This window comes from Lepus europaeus, chromosome 1 (assembly GCF_033115175.1).
Source record: "Lepus europaeus isolate LE1 chromosome 1, mLepTim1.pri, whole genome shotgun sequence".
Lineage (NCBI taxonomy): Eukaryota > Metazoa > Chordata > Mammalia > Lagomorpha > Leporidae > Lepus > Lepus europaeus.
In genome coordinates this window covers 121,744,051-121,763,891 of record NC_084827.1, presented here as the reverse complement: position 1 = coordinate 121,763,891, position 19,841 = coordinate 121,744,051, and the positions used below count along the sequence as shown (strand labels likewise).

The 19,841-nt window shown below is 40.0% G+C and overlaps 1 protein-coding gene across 1 annotated transcript in view; it reads left to right on the top strand.

Annotated features, from left to right (window-relative positions):
- TTN (titin) overlaps window positions 1–19,841 on the top strand; it is a 274,245-nt gene that overhangs the window by 23,802 nt on the left and 230,602 nt on the right. The window contains exons 17-41 of the mRNA XM_062188546.1: window positions 1,825–1,890; window positions 2,604–2,862; window positions 3,077–3,137; window positions 3,247–3,462; window positions 4,744–4,886; window positions 5,808–6,013; window positions 6,476–6,709; window positions 6,810–7,054; window positions 7,881–8,122; window positions 8,252–8,416; window positions 8,503–8,671; window positions 8,772–10,465; window positions 10,626–10,907; window positions 11,653–11,919; window positions 12,013–12,285; window positions 12,398–12,661; window positions 12,748–13,008; window positions 14,596–14,856; window positions 15,390–15,653; window positions 15,745–16,005; window positions 16,137–16,397; window positions 16,797–17,057; window positions 17,544–17,685; window positions 17,774–17,939; window positions 19,072–19,303. Of these exons, the coding sequence (XP_062044530.1) occupies window positions 1,825–1,890; window positions 2,604–2,862; window positions 3,077–3,137; window positions 3,247–3,462; window positions 4,744–4,886; window positions 5,808–6,013; window positions 6,476–6,709; window positions 6,810–7,054; window positions 7,881–8,122; window positions 8,252–8,416; window positions 8,503–8,671; window positions 8,772–10,465; window positions 10,626–10,907; window positions 11,653–11,919; window positions 12,013–12,285; window positions 12,398–12,661; window positions 12,748–13,008; window positions 14,596–14,856; window positions 15,390–15,653; window positions 15,745–16,005; window positions 16,137–16,397; window positions 16,797–17,057; window positions 17,544–17,685; window positions 17,774–17,939; window positions 19,072–19,303 (6,895 nt within the window). The remainder of the gene's footprint in view (window positions 1–1,824; window positions 1,891–2,603; window positions 2,863–3,076; window positions 3,138–3,246; window positions 3,463–4,743; window positions 4,887–5,807; window positions 6,014–6,475; window positions 6,710–6,809; window positions 7,055–7,880; window positions 8,123–8,251; window positions 8,417–8,502; window positions 8,672–8,771; window positions 10,466–10,625; window positions 10,908–11,652; window positions 11,920–12,012; window positions 12,286–12,397; window positions 12,662–12,747; window positions 13,009–14,595; window positions 14,857–15,389; window positions 15,654–15,744; window positions 16,006–16,136; window positions 16,398–16,796; window positions 17,058–17,543; window positions 17,686–17,773; window positions 17,940–19,071; window positions 19,304–19,841) is intronic.

Genomic DNA, 19,841 nt, shown 5'->3' with positions numbered 1-19,841 from the left:
CCACTCCCATTGCTTCCACCATGGAAGAAGCACACAGGAGGGTTGCCCGTATTCTTTACCGTGCTCAAACTTAATTCTGTTGGGTATGGGGTGGGTCGGAGGCCTTTTTTCCCAAAACTAATTTTTTTATGATTTTATGTGTGCTAAGAGTTTATGAAATTTCTCCCAATTTCATGGTCACCTTGTAACATCCTTTTTTTTCTTTTTTTTTTTTATTAAACTTTTGTTTAATGAATATAAATTTCCAAAGTACAGCTTATGGATTACAATGGCTTCCCCCCTCCCATAACTTCCCTCCCACCCACAACCCTCCCCTTTCCCGCTCCCTCTCCCCTTCCATTCACATCAAGATTCATTTTCAATTCTCTTTATATACAGAAGATCAGTTTAGTATATATTAAGTAAAGATTTCAACAGTTTTCCCCCATATAGCAACACAAAGTAAAAAAATACAGTTGGAGTACTAGTTATAGCATTAAATAACAGTGTACACACATTAAAGACAGAGATCCTACATGATATTTTTTAAAAATTAATTAATTTTCTATGCCATTTCCAATTTAATACCAGGTTTTTTTTTCCATTTCCAATTATCTTTATATACAGAAGATAGATTCTGTATATAATTAGTAAAGATTTCATCAGTTTGCACCCACACAGAAACACAAAGTATAAAAGTACTGTTTCAGTACTAGTTATAGCATCACTTCACATTAGACAACACATTAAGGACAGATCCCACATGAGATATAAGTACACAGTGACTCCTGTTGCTGACTTAACAATTTGACACTCTTGTTTATGGCATCAGTAATCTCCCTAGGCTCTAGTCATGAATTGCCAAGGCTATGGAAGCCTTTAGAGTTCGCCGACTTTGATCTTATTCTGATAGGGTCATAGTCAAAATGGAAGTTCTCTCCTCCCTTCGGAGAAAGGTACCTCCTTCTTTGATGGCCCTGTTCTTTCCACTGGGATCTCACTCACAGAGATCTTTCATTTAGGTCTTCTTTTTTTTCTTTTCCATAGTGTCTTGGCTTTCCATGCCTACAATACTCTCATGGGCTCTTCAGCCAGATCTGAATGCCTTAAGGGCTGATTCTGAGGCCAGAGTGCTGTTTAGGACATCTGCCATTCTATGAGTCTGCTGTGTGTCCCGCTTCCCATGTTGGATCATTCTCTCCCTTTTTGATTCTATCAGTTAGTATTAGCAGACACTAGTCTTGTTTGTGTGATCCCTTTGACTCTTAGACCTATCAGAGTGATCAATTATGAACTGAAGTTGATCACTTGGACTAATGAGATGGCATTGGTACATACCACCTTGATGGGATTGTATTGGAATCCCCTGGCACATTTCTAACTCCACCATTTGGGGCAAGTCCGATTGAGCATGTCCCAAATTGTACATCTCCTCCCTCTCTTTTTCCCACTCTTATATTTAACAGGGATCACTTTTCAGTTACAATTTAAACACCTAAGAATAATTTTGTGTTAATTACAGAGTTCAACCACTAGTACTAGAACAATAACAACAACAAAATACTAAAAAGGATAAAGTATTACATTGTACATCAAGAGTCAGGACAAGAGCTGATCAGGTCATTGTTTCTTACAGTGTCCATTTCACTTCAACAGGTTTCCCCTTTGGTGCTCAGTTGTCACCGATCAGGGAAAACAAATGATATTTGTCTCTTTGGGACTGGCTTAATTCACTCAGCATGATGTTTTCCAGATTGCTCCATCTTGTTGCAAATGACCGGGTTTCATTGTTTCTTACTGCTGTATAGTATTCTATGGAGTAACATCCTTTTTTAAAAATTGCAGGTAACAGAAATGGCAAGAGTACCTGCCCCTGCTGAAATCCCTGTTACTCCACCAACCTTAGTCTCGGTGAGTGAAGTTGGTCCTGTTGGATTCTTTTCCTACTTGGTCAAATCACTTTAGTACCTGTTTGAGAGAGCCAGCTGCACAAAGTCCTTCCCCCATCCAACAATGGCATCAGGGAGTTTACAAATGCTAATTTTAAGGTCATCCACTATTTGGTAAAAAAGGGACTCTGTGTGGCAACCATCATTCATGTATTCAACTTTCTAATGTGTGCAAGGCATTATTTCAGGAAATATGGAGCTATAAAGACCAATACAGATCACAGATCACTTTGAAGACTTTGCCTTGACAGTAGAGAAATAAGTATAACAAAATATAGAAAATGATAAGCACCATAATAGAAGGAGAAACCCTGAGTAAGATGGATTGGTTTCAACAGGGGTAACATAAAAAATATTTGCTAAATAGGCAAGTATTTACTACTATTCCTTCCAGTTTCATTAGGATTTGAATATATTAGACTACCGAAGGTGCACAGTTTCCCTATTACATAATATTATTACAGTTTTACTGTAGGGACTTGGAAATGCCTTGCATCAATTTCAAATTGGGAATATTCCAATTTCCAAGAAAGTCTCTTTAATAATATTTCTGGAGCCCTGATTAAAGGCCATTTTGTAGCAATTAAAATGTGCAGGTTCAAGCCTCACATTTGTTATTGCACATGTACTAATGAATAATGAATTTGCATGCATATCATTATTTTCTGTTTGTAGGGCTTGAAAAACATGACTGTCATAGAAGGTGAATCTGTCACCTTGGAGTGCCACATCTCTGGATACCCATCCCCAACGGTGACGTGGTACCGAGAAGACTACCAGATCGAAAGTTCCATTGATTTCCAGATAACCTTCCAGAGTGGGATCGCTCGCCTGATGATTCGCGAAGCCTTTGCTGAAGACAGCGGGCGATTCACTTGCAGTGCTGTGAACGAGGCCGGAACTGTCAGCACATCCTGCTATCTGGCCGTGCAGGGTCAGTGGCCACTCCCACAGTCCAAACACATGTCGCATCTCTCGGTCAACACTCGGCTCATGATACGGTTTTTGCGTACTTCTCATCAGGGTCCTCTTTTGGAATTGGGGGTTGTATTATGGGGCTCACTGCACTGTTGTTGCTAAGCAGGGGTCACTAATGGAGCAGACTAAAAAACTCACTTCAATGAGAACCTTTTTTTGTCTTCTTCTAGTGTCAGAAGAGTTTGAAAAGGAAACAACTGTGGCTGAGAAACTGACCACAGAAGAGAAACGGTAAAATACTCTTTTGCTCGTTAGATGCTGTTTTAACACAGTTTTGACTCTGTCCTAGTATTGGCAAATTGCAATCCAGAAGCTAACGTGAAGGAAATTATCTTTGCAGCTTTGTTGAGTCAAGAGACGTGGTAATGACGGATACCACTATCACAGAGGAACAAGCGATGCCCGGTGAACCTGCTGCACCCTTCTTTATTACAAAACCAGTGGTCCAGAAACTGGTGGAAGGTGGGAGCGTTGTGTTTGAGTGCCAGATTGGTGGCAACCCCAAGCCCCACGTCTACTGGAAGAAATCTGGTGTTCCTCTAACCACTGGCTACAGGTATCTTGATGGCTGAGTCACAGCGTGCCCTACAATTTTTATAGTATGTATATGGAGATGAGAGAGAAGTAGAAGTTACTAGCCTACCAACCTCTGAATGCAGGCTCTTTTGTTGTGAAGGCTTCATAGCTTATTTTGGGCATTTGCACATACTTATATGCAACTTATATGCAACTTTTATATATAAAGCTATATAACAAAAGTGGATGGGAGATGTATTTCTTTATATTCTACTTTAATTCTTTGATTGTGCCAGTGAAATAGAAAAAGTAGTGTGGACTTTTACCCATACATGTTCTCTCTCCCTGAAAGCATTTGAGACAACTTTTAATAAAAGCATATAATAATTAAGTCATTAAAAGAAAAAAGAATAGGGAGGCATGTAATACAGAAGAAAGCTAGTTATGAAAAATTTATGTTAATAAAACTTCTACAATTGAATATAAAATTTAACTCTGACTTTCCTGCAACTCAAGGCAAAAAAAAGGCAGCCTGATTTTTAGATTTAACAATGTAGGTGCTGGAGTAGGTGTTGTGGTACAGCTGGGTAAGCTGCTGTTTGGGATGCCCGTGTCCCATATCTGAGTGCCAGTTCAAGTCCCTGCTACTCTGCGTTTCCAATCCAGCTTCTTGCTAATGTGCCTGGGAAGCAGCAGACAATGTTGCAAGTCCTTGGGCCCCTTCCACCCACATGGGAGACCCAGATGGAGTTCTTGGCTCCTAGCTTCCGTCTGGCTCTGCCTCAGTTGCTGTGGCCATTTGAAGAGTGAGCTAGCAGATGGAAGATTTCTCTGTCTCCTTCTTTATCTCTCTCTTTTTCTTACTCTGCCTTTCAAATAAACAAATCTTTAAAAATGTAGATGTCATATCTTAATAAGAAATATGGTGTCTTAGAGGCCTGATAAGGAATGTATTGTTTTGATTTTCATTTGATCTTCAAGTACATACTGAACAAAGAGAAAGTATTTATTGTTTAACTGATCTCACCATTTGCTAACATAAACACCGATACTACTTATTTCCATTTGTGTGATCCCAGCAGTCTTATATTCTATTATTTATTCGAAAGAGTACATGAACATTCTTTTAAATGAAAATCTGAATGTTCAGTCCTCATTTCTTATGTTCATGCATTTCCCTAAATGTTCAGCAGTCTCATATTCTATGGATGAGCTGAGTTCCGTGTTTAGAATTTTGTTCTACAGATCCATTCACAAGTAAGTCCAGTTCTCTTACTCAAATAAGTTTCTTATGAATGCTTATTTGTTCTTTTCCATAAAGGTACAAAGTGAGTTACAACAAACAAACTGGTGAATGTAAACTGGTGATTTCTATGACTTTCGCTGATGACGCTGGAGAATACACTATTGTTATTCGTAACAAGCACGGAGAAACCTCTGCATCTGCTTCCTTGCTTGAAGAAGGTACGAGGGAGTCACAGTGGCCCCTGGGTGCATGATGGGAACTGGAATTCAGGAAAGCAGCTGTGGCCTGTGTTTGCTGAAAGCCCTATTGCAGTGTCCCGGCTCTGATACTCCGCCTGCCTCCCTTGGCTTCAGCTGTGTGGGAAATGTTCTAGACAGTGTGGTTTCAAAAGCCATATTGATGTTGAAGTCCTGAATTACGGCAGTAGTTTCTGCTTGGTGATGGGTGGCACCGATCTTTCCCTCTGAAGGTGCAGAAATTCTGAGTCTAGTTGCCCCTCTAGTCCAGGAAGGGGACAGTAGAGAGCACAGTGCAGGCAGTGGGAAACTGGAGGGCGTGTGCCTGCCTCAGGGAGCCAGGAGCTCCCCTGCCCTCCACCACAAGGGCACACCAAGCTCAGTGTTACTAGTGTCCAGTGTTTTAAATAGAAGCTGTAAATCCAGATTTTTATGTTCATGATTTGAAAAAGTAACAACATTCATGCCAAACAAGATATATCTGTGGGTCACCATTATCTCTGCTAGCTATTTAAAGTGGACCATGCCATGCTCTGTCTCATTCGATCTGTACAGCATAGTGGAAGAAGTTGGGATATTATCCTCATTTAACAGATAAAGCACTTAAGATTCAGAAAGTTAAAAGATGCTAAAAACCACACAGCAAATTAGGAAGACCTCTAGGATAGATCACAAAGGGCTGGCTGCTGATAGAAAAAAATTTCTGCAACAATAGTGGCTAGTTGCAGTTGGTTTTGAAATTCAATCTAACAAATATTTGCTGAACACTTTGATAACAGAAATTTGGAAAATCTGGTTTTTTGATTATTAGCTTTCCCTAGTATAGGGCTTGCCTGAATGAATAGTGGCATGAATTATTTCTAATAGGAATATTAAAAATTAACTTATGTTCTTAACTCCTAGCTGATTATGAATCACTAATGAAGTCCCAGCAAGAAATGCTTTACCAGACACAAATGACTGCATTTGTTCAAGAACCCAAAGTTGGAGAAATAGCACCTGGATTTGTATACTCTGAGTATGAAAAAGAGTATGAAAAAGAACAGGCCTTAATTAGGAAGAAGATGGCCAAAGATACTGTAATGGTTAGAACATTTGTGGAAGACCAGGTGAGTATACTGACCACATAAAACATCTCATAAATTATATTTTCCTTCCATAATATACTTTTTTTTGTTTGATGTTTTCATTTTCAATTGCTAGGGTCAGAGTTAGACAAATATGAAAAGGTATAATTTCACTGCTGACAACTTTACTTAATCTTCATGACATGTTACACCTGTGACACGAAGAAGAAGTATTTCATATACACAGCAAGATGCACCACATATTATATTCAGGAAAAGACAAATGTCAGCACAACCAAGTTCATGGTTGCCAAGATCCTTTCATCTGTGTGATGAACATCTCAAATATAGCCTTACTCTTAGAGGAACTCTTAGAGGAACTCTGGATTCATTTCCTAATCTAAAACATCATCCAATCCTTAGCTGTGAAACTCATGCATTCTTAAAGAATTTCGATCAGTGAGTATGCATCTTTTTAACAACTGTCATCTTTTCACTGCATAGGAATTCCATATTTCTTCCTTTGAAGAGAGACTCATTAAAGAAATTGAATACAGAATAATAAAGACTACATTAGAAGAACTTCTTGAAGAAGATGGAGAAGAAAAGATGGCAGTTGACATTTCTGAATCTGAAGCCATTGAATCTGGCTTTGAATTAAGAATCAAGAACTACAGAATTCTTGAGGGGATGGGTGTCACTTTTCATTGCAAAATGTCTGGCTATCCATTGCCCAAGGTATAACATGACCGTTTATCACATGCCACAAGAAGCAAATTAAGTTACAAGATAACTATTTTATCTGAATTGTATTCACTTAGCCTGGTATTCTTTACAGATTGCATGGTACAAAGATGGCAAGCGTATCAAACCTGGAGAGAGATACCAAATGGACTTCCTACAAGATGGCAGAGCCAGCCTGCGCATACCTGTTGTCCTTCCGGAAGATGAAGGCATCTACACTGCGTTTGCCAGCAACATTAAAGGAAATGCAATCTGCTCGGGGAAGTTGTATGTGGAGCCCGCTGCACCTCTTGGAGCTCCAACTTACATACCCACACCAGAGCCAGTGAGCAGAATCCGGTAAGACTTGTTATAACTTGGGTTGTGCAGTATTTACATTATTTTAAAACATCAGATATTCCAGTAGCCAATTACTATTGTGCAGGAGAAAAATCAGACTGAGAGCCAAGAGACTCATCATTGGCAATCCTAATAATTGCCACAAGTTCTTCCTTGCAAAGAATTTTCATTAGTGTAACATAGTATGCATGTTTTTTTTTTTTTTTTGGTGCCATGGCTAATGTTTTCATTAGTTTATACAATAACCCTGAAATGTAGGGACTACTAGAACTGTTTTGGAAATAGGAACACTGAGGCTCTAGTAGCCTGGAGAAATTGCCTTAATTTGGCCAGCCTAGAAATGGTGGTGCTAGCATGGAAGACTCAAGCCAGTGTAGACGCAATGTGTGATAGTTTTGTTTCCAAATAGGATTTTTATGTTTTCTGCCACTCCTATTAAGAAAGTATTTGCTTCTTTTTCTGTGACTTTTATCTTTTGGTTTCTTTAACATTTATTAAGAAGTTTTAGTAGTTGAATCACAAAGATAAGTTGATTAATTAAATCCAAGTGAGGAGTAAAAGATAGTGTTATAAGATTGCTCCAGGAGTTTGAACCCAAGTACCTGGGTATGTTGAGTGACTACTGACCAGAGTGAGAATGTAAGAAACATACAGCTTTGGGGATAGTAATAATATACTTTGTTGTCAGTCCCAGTGAGTTTGAGTTGCCTTCTATTATCAGCAAGAAGAAAAATTGGCAGTAATATTAATGAAAAATACAGGGGTTTATTTTGCTTAGTTTTCATTATGCTTCATGGGAATGTTCTGATTTACCCCTCTTTTCCAGATCTGTTTCTCCACGGTCAGTAAGCAGGTCTCCCATACGCATGTCTCCTGCCAGGATGTCCCCTGCGCGAATGTCGCCTGGACGCAGGCTGGAGGAAACAGATGAGTCACAACTGGAAAGACTGTACAAGCCAGTTTTTGTGTTAAAACCCACTTCTTTCAAATGTCTAGAAGGTCAAAGTGCAAGATTTGACTTAAAAGTTGTGGGTAGACCTATGCCGGAGACCTTCTGGTTTCATAATGGTAACTGTCATCAGGTTTTGCTCATGACCCATTAAATGGAAAAAAAAAAAAAAAAACTCATGTTTTTGTCCAACGCTTTTTGAAAACTATTTTTTTTAATCTGTTTTCTGTTTCACTTATCTTTGACAGGCCAGCAAGTTGTCAATGACTATACCCATAAAGTAGTCATTAAAGAAGACGGTACCCAGTCACTGATTATTGTCCCTGCCACACCCAGCGATTCTGGGGAATGGACCGTGGTTGCCCAAAATCGGGCAGGCAAATCTACAATTTCAGTGATTTTAACTGTGGAAGGTAAAATAACATTAAATAGATGACCTATCACTTGGGTTTCGTCAGGTATTTCATCCCCATTCTGAACCGTGACCTTTCTTCTTCAGCTGTGGAGCATCAGGTGAAACCAGTGTTTGTGGAAAAACTGAAAAATGTCAATGTAAAGGAAGGTGCCCGACTTGAAATGAAAGTCAGAGCAACGGGTAATCCCAACCCCGATATTGTATGGTTGAAAAATAGTGACATCATTGTGCCACATAAATACCCAAAAATCAGGTAAGCATGTTTGCAAATAATAAACCTAAGCTTATTATACAAATCCCATAACCAAGGAAGCACTGTACTTCTATATTGATTTTCCCCTCTCTTTCTGTAGAATTGAAGGAACTAAGGGACAAGCTGCCCTTAAAATCGATTCCACCGTCAGCCAAGATTCTGCGTGGTATACTGCGACGGCTATTAATAAGGCTGGCCGAGACACTACACGATGCAAAGTAAATGTTGAAGTTGAGTTTGCAGAGCCTGAACCAGAGAGAAGACTCATCATCCCACGAGGGACATATAGAGCAAAGGAGATTGCAGCCCCAGAACTGGAACCCCTCCATTTGCGATATGGTCAAGAACAGTGGGAAGAGGGTGACCTCTACGACAAAGAGAAACAACAGAAGCCATTTTTCAAGAAAAAACTCTCTTCCTTAAGGCTTAAGCGCTTTGGTCCGGCCCACTTTGAATGCAGGCTAACTCCAATTGGTGATCCTACAATGGTGGTGGAATGGCTCCATGATGGAAAGCCACTGGAAGCAGCCAACAGGCTCCGTATGATCAATGAATTCGGGTACTGCAGCCTTGATTACGGAGTCGCATATTCTAGAGACAGTGGCGTCATTACTTGCAGAGCCACGAACAAATACGGAACAGATCACACCTCTGCTACCCTGATTGTGAAAGATGAGAAAAGTCTCGTGGAAGAGTCTCAGTTGCCTGAGGGGAGGAAAGGCTTACAGAGAATTGAAGAATTAGAGCGAATGGCTCACGAAGGTGCACTGACCGGTGTAACCGCAGATCAAAAAGAAAAGCAAAAGCCAGACATTGTCTTGTACCCAGAGCCAGTAAGAGTACTTGAAGGCGAGACAGCTAGGTTCCGCTGCCGAGTTACAGGCTACCCTCAGCCCAAGCTCAACTGGTACCTCAACGGACAGCTCATCCGCAAAAGCAAACGGTTCCGAGTTCGTTATGATGGTATTCATTATCTGGACATTGTGGACTGCAAATCTTATGACACAGGTGAAGTCAAGGTCACCGCAGAAAATCCTGAGGGTGTCATAGAGCACAAAGTGAAACTTGAGATCCAACAGAGGGAAGATTTTAGATCTGTCCTTAGGCGGGCCCCTGAACCAAAGCCTGAGTTTCACATCCATGAATCAGGAAAACTTCAGTTTGAAGTACAAAAAGTAGACAGACCTGTTGACACCTCTGAAACCAAAGAAGTCGTGAAGCTGAAGAGGGCTGAGAGAATCACCCACGAGAAGGTGTCTGAAGAGTCAGAAGAGCTGCGCAGCAAGTTCAAGCGCAGGACGGAGGAGGGCTATTACGAAGCCATCACCGCCGTGGAGCTTAAGTCTCGCAAGAAGGATGAATCCTATGAGGAGCTCCTAAAGAAGACGAAAGATGAACTTCTCCACTGGACCAAAGAGTTAACCGAAGAGGAGAAGAAAGCCCTTGCTGAAGAAGGCAAAATCACTATTCCAACTTTCAAACCTGACAAAATTGAACTAAGTCCTAGCATGGAGGCCCCCAAGATCTTTGAAAGAATCCAAAGCCAGACAGTGGGCCAAGGGTCTGATGCTCACTTCCGCGTTAGAGTCGTTGGGAAACCAGACCCTGAATGTGAATGGTATAAAAATGGTGTAAAAATTGAGCGTTCCGACCGAATCTACTGGTACTGGCCGGAAGACAACGTGTGTGAGTTGGTCATAAGGGATGTGACTGCCGAGGACTCTGCCAGCATCATGGTAAAGGCCATCAATATAGCTGGGGAAACCTCAAGTCATGCATTCTTACTTGTCCAAGGTAATTTGAATCCTTCATGTCATAGGCCTATCTCCAGGTGTCTGAATATCCACTAGTGTATTTCTTCCCTTTGTTTTGTTCTGTTCCTCACATTGTGGCTGAAATTTAATACAATGTGATTTTCTTTCTTTCTTTCTTTCTTTTTTTTTTTTTTTTGTAGCCAAGCAATTGATCAATTTCACACAGGAATTACAAGATGTTGTTGCTAAGGAAAAAGACACCATGGCAACCTTTGAATGTGAAACTTCAGAGCCATTTGTCAAAGTGAAATGGTATAAAGACGGTGTGGAGATTCACGAAGGAGACAAATACAGGATGCACTCTGATAGGAAGGTGCACTTCCTCTCTGTGCTCACCATCGACACATCCGATGCTGAAGACTACAGCTGTGTACTTGTAGAAGATGAAAATATCAAGACAACAGCTAAACTTATTGTTGAAGGTAAAAAAGATGATTATGTTATTTACTTAAAGTTTACAGTCAACCTTAGTATGTGATTAAAGTCGATATGTCACTTTGCTTACATAAAAGGAATTCTTTGGGAATTAAACTTTAGGGCAAGAATCATGCATGCTATATTCCTCACTAAGAATATTGGCAGCCAGTACCACAGCTCACTTGGCTAATCCTCCACCTGTAGTGCCAGAACCCCGAGTTCTAGTCCTGGTTGGGGCGCCGGATTCTGTCCTGGTTGCTCCTCTTCCAGTCCAGCTCTCTGCTGTGGCCCAGGAAGGCAGTGGAGGATGGCCCAGGTGCTTGGGCCCTGCACCTGCACGGGAGACCAGGAGGAAGCACCTGGCTCCTGGCTTCAGATCAGCGCAGCACACCGGCCATAGCAGCCATTTGCAGGGTGAACCAACGGAAAAGCAAGACCTTTCTCTCTCTCTCTCTCTCTCACTAACTCTGCCTGTCCAAAAAAAAAAAAAAAAAAGAATGTTGGCAATTTGCATTTTAAAGGGACAATATTAAAACTTTAAATTATTTTTAAGCCATAGAGTTATATTTCAATAAAGTTAAAATAAGTTATTTTTATTGAAAATTTATTTCTCAATGTGACTTCAGGTAGAAGTTAAGAATATTGCTGATAGTGTGGGGGAGATAAGAGATATTCAGGGTGTTGTCTGGATCCTAAGACTGGATGCATGAGTCTCCAGAGAAAGTAATTTATGTGTTTCTTATACTTCAGGCGCAGTTGTTGAGTTTGTGAAAGAACTTGAAGATATAGAAGTTCCCGAATCATTTTCAGGAGAACTAGAGTGTATTGTATCTCCAGAAAATATAGAAGGCAAATGGTATCATAATAACGTGGAGCTTAAATCCAATGGCAAATATACAATTACATCTCGCCGTGGACGTCAGAACCTCACAGTCAAGGATGTCACCAAAGAGGACCAGGGAGAATACAGCTTTGTCGTTGATGGGAAAAAGACAACCTGTAAACTTAAGATGAGACGTAAGTCTTCCCATTCTTGTCAGCCTACGGTGAGCAATACTGTAGTATATTGATAAAAATGATCATGACCTTTTATTCGCTTTTATTTTACAGCCCGCCCTATTGCTATCTTACAAGGACTTAGCGATCAAAAAGTCTGTGAGGGTGACATTGTCCAGCTTGAAGTCAAAGTCTCCTTAGAAAACGTGGAAGGAGTCTGGATGAAAGATGGCCAAGAAGTGCAATCTAGTGACAGAGTTCACATTGTGATAGACAAACATTCCCATATGCTTCTCATTGAAGACATGACTAAGGAAGATGCTGGAAATTACTCCTTCACTATTCCAGCCCTTGGACTGTCCACCAGCGGACGTGTCTCTGTCTATAGTGAGTGCTACTTAGTCTTATGCTTCCAGTGAAAGGGAGGTGAAGGCCTTTGGTGAGCAGACATATTAGATAAAATCTGTATTCATGATTCTTTTGTGTATGTATTTTGTAGGTGTTGATGTGATAACACCTCTAAAAGATGTCAATGTGCTTGAGGGTACCAAAGCGGTGCTGGAATGTAAGGTCTCGGTCCCTGATGTGACATCTGTTAAATGGTTCTTAAATGATGAACAAATCAAGCCTGATGACCGTGTGCACGCCATTGTCAAAGGCACAAAGCAGAGACTGGTGATCAACCGAACTCATGCTTCAGATGAAGGACCTTACAAGCTTATGGTTGGCAGAGTTGAAACCAGCTGTAATCTTTCAGTAGAAAGTCAGTAGCATTCCACTTAACTAAGCATTATTTTGAGCATTGTACTTTCCCAGTGTAACAATAACCAATTGATTATTTTTCCGCAGAAATTAAAATTATCAGAGGTCTTCGTGACCTTACCTGTACAGAAACTCAAAACGTGGTCTTTGAGGTTGAGCTGAGCCACTCAGGAATTGATGTCTTGTGGAATTTTAAGGACAAGGAAATTCAACCCAGTTCTAAATACAAAATTGAAGCTCATGGAAAAATATATAAGTTGACGGTTTTAAATATGATGAAAGATGATGAAGGAAAATATTCATTTTATGCTGGGGAAAATATGACATCTGGAAAGCTTACTGTGGCAGGTTGGTGCATCTATGACCTAAGTTCTTGTGTGGAGTGGTTGTTTAAATTTTAGAAATCACTGTCCATTTCCCCATGCACTCCCATCTGCTTCCCACTTCCATGCCTCTGGTTAGGCTGTTCTCTAAGCCAGTGGTACCGTGGACACTTTCCCCAGCAGCCTAAATTCTAAGTATTCTTCCAGACCTACCTCAGATGTCATCTCCAAGGACCTCCCTTAATCTCCCCATTTGTGTAGAATCTCTTCCTTTCTTCACCCCAGTCATTTCCTGTGTGCCTATTTCATGGCCTTTATCATAAACTTGTATTATTCCCTGTTTCCTCTTCCCACCAGAGTATAGTCTCCTGAAATGTGAAACTGTTTCTCTTGTTTGTATTTTCTAATACATTGCACAAATGGATAATCAAAAAATGTTTGCTGAAAGGAGATTTATTTAAACTTGCCTACTCTAAATATTTATTTTTAAAGCACTTTGGCTCCTTTAAATTTTTTATCTCAAATTTCCTTCATACACTTTAGGAACCAAATGAATATTTTTAAATAAAATTTATTGTGTTTGTATATCTTTTTCTTATGACACAAAGTAAATATAGGATCATTCTCATTCAGCAGAAATATTAGCTTTGGCATGAAGAATCACAAATGTAAGCCAATTGTCAGTGAAAATCTAGAAGTCATGATTAGTTTGTTCAGTTCCTCACAATTTCAGTTTGAAAAGTGCACATGTGATGTTCAGGTTCAGTTTTGCTGTTCATGATGTCTGGTATTCAAGCAAGTCATAAAGTGATGATGTGTCCTTGTTGGAATGAAAGTTTCCACCATTTTTTACTTTATTATATTTCCTCAGAGATTTGACCATGAGAATGCTTGTAAATCTAATTTCAGTTCTATTCTTTGATAAATTTAATATAAATTACATGTTTTCAAATGTGTGAAAACAAAGAATAATTATTATGAGCCCCTATGCGATTTTATGCAACATCTGTCAAGTGCCTAATTATAAGCCAGATAAATTGAGGAACTCAGAACACAGAAATGAATAAAGTATGATTTTTATTGAGTAATTCACAACTTAAAGAGCAATGGTTATATAAGCAAATTATTATAGCAGTAATTATTTCTACCAGTGGATCTTGGGTGTGAAGATGGGGGAAAATGTCACAGAAAAGATGACATTTGTCACCACAGTGATTTTTAGTATACAGGAATTTCTAATGTTATAGTTGTTTAGAAAAATTTTTTCCAATGATATGTCAAACATTTCCCCAGAAAATAATGTTTAAAAGAGCAAGCAAAATGCTTTTGGAAAAGGAATTGACTTGGAAGCCATCCATGTGGTATATCGTGCATTATTCTTGATTAACTGAATTGTCAGTTGCTTTTGCTTTGTAAATTTCTGTAGTTATCAGTCATACATACCTAAAATAAGGATTTCTGTGGTACCTTCTTCATATGGGTAAAGATAATCCTATTAGACACATAATGATCAATATAATTTTAAATTCAATATTTTATATTGAATTGTGCAAAGATTTCCTTGTGTAAATATTTTGAAAGGATTCACACTTGTGCTTCTCTTAATCCAAAGGAGGGGCCATCTCCAAGCCACTCACAGATCTGACAGTAGCTGAATCCCAGGAAGCTGTGTTTGAATGTGAAGTTGCCAACCCAGATTCTGAAGGTGAATGGCTGAAGGAAGGCAAACACCTGCCACTGAGTAACGCTGTCCGAAGTGAATCTGATGGCCACAAAAGGAGACTTATCATTGCTGCCACCAAGTTAGATGACATTGGAGAATACACCTACAAGGTGGCCACCTCGAAAACATCTGCCAAACTCAAAGTTGAAAGTAAGTGATTTGGAAACAGACTTTTCCTACATCATATTACTTCGTTCACTGTTATCACTATGAAAGTCAAGTGGTATATACATGTTGGATGTCATCAACTTCCTTTCATACAATCTGTATAAATTCCCTCTACTTTCTTTCTGAGCTGTACACCACCAGGTGCAAAATTGCTTATCAGGTATGTCTACATGCAGAAGCCATTTCTCAGGTTCTGTGAAACAGCTAAGTCAGACACTCTGATTCTCCATTCTTTCATGCTTCTCCACTCAGTCTATTAAACTGTTAGTATAGGACTAAGAAAACTTCATCCCATCAAGTATAGAACAATATCACACAGTACATATTTCCAACTGGATACTAGATTGCCTTGAATAACTTCAAGATGTTCTTAAAAACAGATATGCTGCATAAATGCAATGTTTTTTTTTTTTTTTTTTTTTTTGCATGATGACCGAGCAATGACCTTGTTGAGGTCTGCTTTTCCTTGGTCATGTCATGTACATTTTCTAAAACAACCATAACTTTCTCTTCAGCTGTCAAAATTAAGAAGACTCTGAAGAACCTCACAGTGACAGAGACACAGGATGCCGTCTTCACTGTTGAGCTCACACACCCTAATGTCAAAGGTGTCCAATGGATCAAAAATGGAGTTGTGCTGAAATCCAATGATAAGTATGATATCTCCGTCAAAGGAACGACTTATACTCTGAGAATTAAAAACTGTGCCATCGTGGATGAGTCTGTGTATGGCTTCAAACTGGGAAGGCTAGGAGCCAGTGCCAGACTGCACGTGGAGAGTAAGTTAACTTAGAAAGAGTTCATAAGTAGCAAGCCCGTGTTTCCAGTAAGTTATGCATACCACTGAATTGCTCCAATTTTTCTCACTAGCTGTCAAGATCATTAAAAAACCAAAGGATGTGACTGCCTTGGAAAATACCACTGTTGCCTTTGAAGTCAGCGTTTCCCATGACACCGTTCCAGTAAAATGGTTCCATAAGAATGTGGAGATTAAACCAAGTGACAAACACAGAATGATCTCAGAAAGGAAGGTTCACAAGCTGATGCTGCAGAACATTGCCCCCTCGGATGCTGGGGAATACACAGCGGTGGTGGGGCAACTGGAGTGCAAAGCAAAACTGTTTGTGGAGAGTAAGTATTACTGTCTCCATGGCACTCCTCCTTGGAGATCCCCATGCATTCATTCATCTGTGCTTTTTCCCCCACCATCTAATTTTAAAAATAAAATCATTTAACTGAGATGCTCTCTGATTTTTCCCAAGCATTGCATATTACAAAAACCATGAAAAGTATTGAAGTGCCTGAGACCAAAACCGCCTCTTTCGAGTGTGAGGTGTCCCACTTCAATGTCCCTTCCATGTGGCTGAAGAACGGTGTAGAAATTGAGATGAGTGAAAAGTTCAAGATAGTGGTGCAGGGCAAGCTCCACCAGCTGATCATCATGAACACCAGCTCCGAGGACTCAGCAGAGTACACATTTGTCTGTGGCAATGACCAAGTCAGCGCCACCCTCACAGTGACACGTAAGTAAGAGGAAAGACTCAGCTACTGCATTCAGCACTTTTCTTTCCTGACCGCTTACTTAGTCCACTCAAAACTCCTTGCTGGAAACATCTACCATGTGTTCACATGGAATGAGTCACTGGCATCTTCTTCTGAATGACATTTCTTAGAGTCGCATTGAAAGGTTACCTAGAAGGATGCTCCAGTGTATATCACGTGATCTTTCTGCTCCTGTCTTTGTTGCTGTCAATCTGCACATGGGCACGTGAAAGCACACATGTATCAAAGCTCATATCTCCAAAAACTGTGATCAGCTCAGCATTACCAAAATCATTCCACATTTTCATTCTGCACTCATTATAACTCACTTCATGTTGACATGAGGTCCCTTCATGTGTTTTTCCTCTCCCTCTTTGCAGCAATCATGATCACATCCATGCTGAAGGATATCAATGCTGAAGAAAAAGATACTATTACCTTTGAGGTGACAGTGAACTATGAAGGCATCTCTTACAAATGGCTAAAGAATGGTGTGGAAATCAAATCAACTGACAGGTGCCAGATGCGAACCAAAAAGCTCACACACTCACTGAACATCAGGAATGTTCACTTTGGGGATGCTGCTGACTACACCTTTGTGGCTGGAAAAGCAACATCAACAGCCACCCTTTATGTGGAAGGTATGGCTTCATAAATGCCATGTTCATTGATGACATGCTATATAAAATGTTACTGCATGAACTGATGAAATGTGGCATAAGTATACAATGGGATATTATTCAGAAATAAAAAGGAAGTACTGATACATGGTACAGCATGCATGAACCCTGAAAACTATGCTACAGAAAAAAAAAAGAAAGCCACAAAGGACATTATCTTATTGTATTCCATTTATCTGAAATGTTTAGAGTATACGAATCTATACAGATATGAATTGGTGGTTGTCTAAATGTGGGAGGAGACAATGGGAAGTGTCTAGGAATTTGACTAAGGGGCACATGGTTTCTCTTAAGAAAAAAGAGAATGTTATAAAATTATGGTGGGTCTGACTCACTCCGAATGCACTGAAAACCATTGGATTATATTCTTTAAATGGGTAAAGTGTACGTAATGTGAGTTGTATATCAATCAAGCAGTCAGTGAACGTTTTACATACTGTCTTCCAGCTCGTCACATAGAATTCCGAAAACACATTAAAGACATTAAAGTTCTTGAGAAGAAGCGAGCCATGTTTGAATGTGAAGTTTCTGAACCTGACATCACTGTGCAGTGGATGAAAGATGGCCAGGAGCTGCAGGTTGCAGACAGGTCAGTGTGCTTGTCTTGTCCCCTGCAGGAATTCTCAGTTTCCTTTGGATCTTCATACACTAAAATCCTGTTTCCATCTCACCCATAGGATAAAAATCCAGAAGGAGAAGTACGTCCACCGCCTTCTGATCCCATCCACACGGATGTCTGATGCTGGGAAGTATACTGTGGTGGCTGGAGGAAACATGTCAACCGCTAACCTCATTGTAGAGGGCAGAGATGTTCGCATCCGAAGTATTAAAAAGGAGGTTCAGGTATTGTCTACATACTGAATTTTTTGAGAAATCATCATTAGTCCCTAATCCATAGTTTATGTTTTGAGTTTTGACTTTCACGTTTTCTTACCACAGTTCTTTAAGGAATTAAATCAGTTCATCCCTTCTGGCTTATACTCTTCTGCTGACATCGATTTAGTCAGTTTCCACTCACTTAGGGAATAAGTGTGTACATCCTAGCTGTCTAAATACTTTAATTAAAGCTGCTGTAGAAATTGCACTGTCTAGTAAATGACTACTTGCCAAGCAGCCCCAACTAGAAAAAAACTGAAGTTTGAATTGTGATATGCACACATCAGTTAGAATTAAGGACACTTAGAACAAAGCGGCATTTTCTCATTAGATTCCTATGCATGGAGAGACAGACAGGTGTGCAGGGACTTCATGGCCAAAAACACTTCCTGTGAGAGTTAAGAAGAAGGCCAGTCTGAGCAACACCGGGTTCCTACCAAGAATGCTGAGCAAACACCCTCACTGTCTACTACATTTTGTGGAGCATGGGTGCTGGTCTTCTTGAATGATACAATGGAGGGAACATGCTCAGAGAAATACCATTTGAGTACAGTTTCCTTATCAGCCAGAGAAAAACTGGCTTAGAGGCCTTAAACCTGAGCAAAAAAAACTTTCACCAAGGATTTGGCTAACCTGAATATGTCTTCCATCCCTAACTCTCCAGTTCTGAACTTCAGTTTTCTCATTTTTAAAATGAGCATAATAATTCTTTCCTAGCCCACAAAGTTGTTGTTCTTATCACAAAAAGTCAAACTGAATAGTAACTTGAAAGACCTCTATAAATTATTAAAAGCCCCAATGTGTAAAATGCCATTATTTCTGGTTTTGTTAATTAAGAAACAACATTTAAAGATAAAATGATTGTGTCTTTGAGGAGTCTCCCTCTTTAGTGCAAAGATAAGCATGATTCTCTATGAAAGGAGTCTGAATACCATTTGTCTAAGACTGGACAGGAAAAATTAGAATATACTATCATCAGCTAATGTATTGTGTCCTAATGTGTAAGTTTTGTATGCTCTTCAAAGGAGCAGTTTTAGCAATTGCATTAACTGAAAGGAAGCCAGAGCCTCAGCTCTGTTTTTTGTTGTTCCACCAACAGGTTATTGAGAAACAGCGGGCTGTTGTTGAGTTTGAGGTCAATGAAGATGATGTTGATGCCCACTGGTATAAAGACGGCATTGAGATCAATTTCCAAATTCAAGAGCGATACCAATACACGGTGGAAAGAAGAATCCACCGGATGTTTATTTCGGAGACAAGACATAGTGATGCAGGCGAATACACCTTTGTGGCTGGAAGGAACAGAAGTTCTGTTACACTCTATGTCAATGGTACGCTGGTAGAGATTTGAACACACTTTGCAAATCCACCTGGAAGGATCATCCCTTTGAAGTCACTAACATTCCGATCATTCTGGACAATTTCTATAGGACTCCAGACACGCACTTTCAGCTACATTGATTTTCACATTGTACCTGTGGAAAACAGAGGGCAGCTGGTAAAAGGGCTATTGAGATGTCACTTCCGTAAAGCTTCTGATGGCCAGATCCTCATTTGGTTCATTAATACTACTGAGCATCTATTTCATGCCAATTATAATATAACCCAAATTGATTTTCAGATACCGCATTAAACTCTCTTCCACCCCAACTGCTTCAGTGCTAGCTGGCTACCAAAGATTTTCAGCATTTTCAGCCTGTTGTATGGAGTGGCTGGGAGAACACAAAAGTCCTCTTTGAGACCATGAGGATCATAGAGAGCCAAAGGGAAGGTCCTTTCCCACAGCTAGGTCCTCTCTGCCTCCAGCTGTAAGACCAGGGACCCCTTGGGGCAGGAATCCACATGGTACCAAGCACTCTGAGGAGGTTT